The sequence below is a fragment of the Galeopterus variegatus genome, unplaced genomic scaffold (genome assembly GCF_000696425.1).
Source record: "Galeopterus variegatus unplaced genomic scaffold, G_variegatus-3.0.2 Scaffold1338, whole genome shotgun sequence".
NCBI classification, from domain to species: domain Eukaryota; kingdom Metazoa; phylum Chordata; class Mammalia; order Dermoptera; family Cynocephalidae; genus Galeopterus; species Galeopterus variegatus.
In genome coordinates, this window is record NW_007727449.1 from 69,922 (window position 1) to 75,836 (window position 5,915).

The 5,915-nt window shown below is 40.7% G+C and overlaps 1 protein-coding gene across 1 annotated transcript in view; it reads left to right on the plus strand.

Moving 5' to 3' along the window:
• Window positions 1–5,915, plus strand: part of HSDL2 (hydroxysteroid dehydrogenase like 2) — a gene marked incomplete at its 5' end in the record, with an annotated part of 56,718 nt that overhangs the window by 39,484 nt on the left and 11,319 nt on the right. Inside the window, one exon of the mRNA XM_008576361.1 lies at window positions 2,491–2,628. Within this exon, the coding sequence (XP_008574583.1) occupies window positions 2,491–2,628 (138 nt within the window). The remainder of the gene's footprint in view (window positions 1–2,490; window positions 2,629–5,915) is intronic.

Below are 5,915 nucleotides of genomic sequence, written 5' to 3' on the forward strand. Positions count from 1 at the left end.
GAACCGGTCTGTATGTGGGATCCGAACCCTCGGCGGGAGCGCCGCTGCGCTCCCAAGCGGCGCACTGTAGCATAGCAGTGCGCCACCGGGCCAGCCCTTGATTTAATTTTATGTATGTATATATGCATGTGTGTATTTGCAGATTGTCTGACTACACTAGACAGTTTTCTTATGATGTCTTTGTCTGATTTGGTATCATGGTAATATTGGCCTCACAGAATGAATTAGGAAGTGTTCTCTCCTCTTGCATTTTTTGGGAGAGTTTGTGAAGGATTGGCAGGCATAAAAGAATAGAAACTATGTGATTAACTCCATTTATTTGAAGGTAAAAATGAGACAAAATGAATATTTGGTGTTAGGGATTAGGAGAGGGCATGAAATGGGCTTCTGGGATGCCTGGAATGTCCTCTTTCTTGAACTAGGTGGTGATGACCCAGTTTTCACTTTCTGATCGTTTAATGAGCTGTATACTTACTCTCAGGAAAATATAGGAAAATGGTCAGGGCCCCTCAGATGTTCAGAATCTTGCCAAGCATTTGATGTAAATACGCACGTGCGCCCAGGTGTTCCTTGGTTATCATTTAATGTAATTGCACATGTGCACCCAAGTGTCCTGGGTTATGGACTTAAGTATAAAGGATGAGTGGCTCTGATCCAGGATGCCTCCCACCCCCGTGATGCCCCCGGGGGGCCATGGGGAGGCCACTACTACTGCTAGAAGCTGCTGGTGCCCCCAGGACACTCCACAAGACCACTGCCACCGCCGGACCTGTAAGTTGCTACTGCTGAGGAAGCTGAGGACGGAGCTCGTGTTGTCTGCCAACAGCTCCCAGAATCTTTCCCTATTACCTAGCATGGACCTGCATGTGAGGGGTCTGGGGACCCAGCCTGGCATGGGAGGGGTCTGGTGACCTAGTCTGTACAGTGGGTTTGAAGGGTTTGAGCTCTAGCTCTGACAATATAAATGGAAACTTAGTATAACTAAAATAATAACTAAAATAATGATACCTTTTGGCTTTAGTTATGATTTGCCTTACTTTACGCTTACGATCACAGTTTCTGTGTGTATGTCATATGTCAATAAAAAGCAGTGCCATCCCAAGGGTGAGGCAGTAGAAGCGGTTTGACCTGGGTATGGGCAATGAAGGGGTATACTATCTGTAATAAATTTAAAAACAACAATAAAGCTGGCTAAAAAAAATATTTTTAAGTCTATATCTTATTTGCTCCATTAGGTCTTGAGGATTTCATCTCTAATTTTGCTTGGACTTTAACTTATAAAAGGAGAAGTATTTTTTATTTGTTTCTGGAAACATAATGGAAAGCAATTTATACTCAATATACTTTATGTAGCTTACTTTGTACTATGGCATGTCTTTATGCTGTCAATTAGATTTCATTTAATAACCTTTGGTGAGTTGTATTGGACAAGATGGCTGGGAATAATTTGAGCTGGGAAATAGATGGAGTGTTCATTTTCAGCCTAAAGTACAGATTGGCCTTGGAGTTAATTTAATTAATATGTTGTCTTACATGTCTCTGGGGGCAACTACTAAACTGCCCTCAAATGATTTGAGGAGGATAAATAAAGGAACAGAGACTCACATTGGGGGATAGCATCATGAAACGGGAGCAGAACAGTCCTATGAAGTTTCTTCATATGCTGACTTATTATAGTCAATAGGTTAAGTAAATGCAAGTTATTTTTCAAAATGTTGCAGATAACCTCCATTCCTCTGGACTGGTGTTTCTAAACAAGGGAGCCTTCATGTGGCTAATAGTTTGACCTCCCTTTTTATCCAGTGGTAGGGACCAATCTAAGTGAAATGGGGAGAAGAAACTGAGCTTGTGTGGTTCAGACCCCTCTGAGCATTCTCTCTTTTGAGCAGGCTCTCCTCAGTGTTCACCTGATCTCTATTTACTTATGGAACATTTCTAACCCCTGATGGGAGGATGCAAGTTCAATCCACGGGTGAAGGAAATAGGTGAATAAATTTAATTTAGAAGTAAAGTGATTAGGATGTTCACCTGGCTGTTGATTCAAACTACAGCCTTCAATTTAGCTCCACTAATTCTACAGTTGATATTTTGATCTCTATCTCGCTGACGCCAATGTCTTTTTTTCTCATTTGGTTTTAGAACTCGAGGGGATGATAAAGAAGTGATTAATTATCACACCTAAAACTCCAATAGGTTTTAGGTCTCTTTATTATAAACATTATATAGTTTAATAGTGTTTTGTTTTTTTTTAACCTAATCTGAAAGTCGGCCTTTTCTTTGGAGAGTGTAAACCATTTATAGTCATAACTGATGTGTTTGGTTATCCCATCGTTTTGATTTAGATGCCACTTAATTCATTTAAATTCATATTGGCCAAATAGGTCTAATTGGTTCCAAGTCTATCCAGCTAATTAATTAATTCTGTAAGTAGCCTTACACTGCCAAGGCTTTAAGGCCATTTACATGAATAATATATTATTGCTGTTCCAGAATTCAAAGAAGAGAAACCACAGCCGCAACCAAAACCACGTTCTGGAGCCGTGGAAGAAACATTTAGAATTGTTAAGGACTCTCTTAGTGAAGATATTGTGAAAGCCACTCAAGCAGTCTATCAGTTTGAGCTCTCAGGTGAGGATTGCATCTGGTAATCTGGGGCTTTTATGAAACAAAGTAGTGTCCTTTCATAGAAAATCAGCCTCCAATAGTGATCACCTGAATAGTTCTAGAATGTAGACATTCAAGAATAGTAAATAACTATTGATTTGTATTTTTAAGATCAGTGCAAATGGACATGTGTAAAATACAATTTTATTGCAAATACTTTCAGTGTTCAATAATTCCTTGGCATATGTAATTGAGAGAAAATACTATTTAGGCATATGGATCATGACAGGTAGTGTAGTGCAGTAATTTATCAACCATGGTCACCTTGCCATTTTTATCTTTGAGATTACTCAGGTCAGTCTGAATGTAGTCAGCTTTTTAAAACCTCAATATTTTCCTTCTCCATATGAAATCCACACGTTAGTAGTTTTAAGAACTAGCTACCTCAGTCTCATTATAAGCAGACTGTTTATTCTTCGTCTCCTCTGCTTTATCTTAATTCATCCTTGCCTTCCTGTTTTAGTTCCTTGTTATCCTTAGACTCCATGTTCCATTGCTTCAGTCACTTTCCTGCCTTTGTTCTCCGCTTGCTGGACCCTTGTGCTAATGTCAAAAGCCTAGTCCTGGGTGAATCAAACTATCTGGCTGCCCCACAGTTGCATCCAGGCTGCTAAGTCCTGTTGGAGGAAAGGTGAGGGGGAGAGCACACCCCCTGGTGGATCTGTACCAGTAGAAATTCACCATTGCCCCTCCCCAGCTGGGGTCTAAGCAGCACCTCAGAATTCTTTGTTTTTGTGGTCAGCTTACTGCCTCATTTTCCATAGTGACTACTTTAAACTTTCTCAGTGTTCCTTAAATCTCCCATCTCCTTTCACCACTTCCCTGCCAGTATCAGCAGATAATCTCACTTCCTCCTTGACGGAGAAGATAGAAGCATACAAACAAAAATTGCTTCAGCTCCCTACTGTCGGATATGAAATCAACCATTAAAAGCATCTTTCTCTTCTTCCCTCTTGGTAGAATGGAGCTCAGCTCTAGATCAGTTCATCCCAAGCTGTAACATCTATACCGATACCTGGGATCTTCCTAAATGCAAAGTCTAATCCAGTGGGTCTGCGGAAGGGTCTGAGATTCTGCATTTCTGACAGGTGATGGCAGTATTGCAGTCCGTGGCTCACACTTTCAAATAGCAAAGTCCTAGATCCTATTTCCCCTTGGCCTTCTCAGGAACTTGATTTTAATTTTGCCTTCTCTTCAACCTGCTCATCCTGCAGCCTCTTTCCCAACGGTATTTTGATATTCTCAAGTCTGTTCTATCTTTAAAACAGAACATATTAACAATAACAAACCACACACTCCCTGTCTTTTCTCTCCCTTTCAGAGCCAAACTTATTTTCATCCATAACATCCTGAACACACTATGCTCTGATGTAATTTTTCTCCATTCCATAGAACTTGCTTTCACCACGGTCCTCTATGACTTCCATATTGCAGTGGGCATTTGTCATTCCTTGTGGAATTTGTCATTCCTTGTTGCTTTGTGAGCACTCTGCAGCATTTGATGCTGTTTACCACTCCTTCCTTCTGGAAATGCTCCCTTTCCTTGGTTTCCTTGACAGTAGCCTTCTTGTTTTCCTTCTCTGCCTGTGATCATGCCTTGTCAGTCTCCTTTGCTAGATGCTTCTCCATGATCCTTTCCTTAAGCAATGTTCTTCAGGTCACTGTCTTGACACTCTTTACGCTCTACAGCCTTTGTCTAGGACACCCCAGTCACTCACATGGCTTCAGTAACCGAATGAATTGATGAATTATGTTATCTATATTTCTAGCTTAGCCATACTTTATTTGACATTTGTACTTGGCTGACACAAAGATGCCTCCATCTGAAAATGTCCAGAACAACTCACTATTCCTAATACCCGCCTTTGCCACCACCTGTTAAATGTGCTCTTCTTCAGTGGTCCTCTCTCAGTGAAAAAACTCCCATCTTTACCCAGTTTCCCAAGACAAAAACTAGCAAATAATTCCTATACACCTTCCCCACCTTTTCCTCATTATACTCAACCAGTTACCTAGTCTTGTGGTTCTGCTTTGAAATTCTCTCTCAAATGTGCCCACTTTTCTCTATCCCCACTGTCACCATCCTGTTTCAGGCACACATTCTTAAACTCCCGAACTACCCTAACAACATTCTCATTAGCCTTCTGCATCCCTCTTCAGTATATTATCCACACTGCGGGTAGCATGATCTCTTTAAATGCAAACTTTATTATGTCATTCTCTTTCCATGGTGCACCCTATAGGATTAAGTCAGTAAATCTCTCACATGGATCACTGTGCTCGGCAGCTAGACTGCCTCACGAGCTCACTTGATGCCAGTATTTACTCCCCTTCTACCCTCCAGTCTTACTGTACTTATTTTCAGTTCCTCACACATGCTGCACTTTTGGGTTTTTTTGTTTTTGTTTTTGTTTTTCTTATCCTATTCGCTTCAGCTGAGCTTTTCTGACCCTGTTTTTTAATTTAATTTTTATTGTGTTAAAATATACATAACTTAAAATTTGCATTTTAACTATTTCTAAGTGTATAGTTCAGTAGCATTGAGGACATTCATTGTGCAGTCATCACCGCTGTCCATCTGCAGAATTTGTCATCCCAACTGAAGCTCTGTACGCATTGAGTACTAACTCCCCACTTTCCCCCTCCCCCCAGTAACCACTGTTCTACTTTCTGTCTTTGTGAATTTCACTACTTTAGGTACCCTGACCCTTTATTAATATGCACCCACATCACCCTCCACTTCCTCTTATGTGAGAAGAACCATGGTTTGTCCTCCCAACTGAAGCTCTGTACGCATTGAGTACTAACTCCCCACTTTCCCCCTCCCCCCAGTAACCACTGTTCTACTTTCTGTCTTTGTGAATTTCACTACTTTAGGTACCCTGACCCTTTATTAATATGCACCCACATCACCCTCCACTTCCTCTTATGTGAGAAGAACCATGGTTTTTTTGCTGCTGTTTGTTTGTTAAAGAATCTTCAGAGCTTAGCAAAGTGTCTGGAACATAAATAAGTGCTTGATAAATATTTGCTGAATCTGATTGATAGAGGTCTGAGGACTTTAACCTGGGAAACAGCATTTTGTAAGATTATTCTAATTTCAGTTATTAAATTTTATTTTATTTTTTATTATTATTATTATTTTTAAAGATGACCGGTAAGGGGATCTCAACCCTTGGCTTGGTGTTGTCAGCACCACGCTCAGCTAGTGAGCAAACCGGCCATCCCTATATAGGATCCGAACCCGTGGC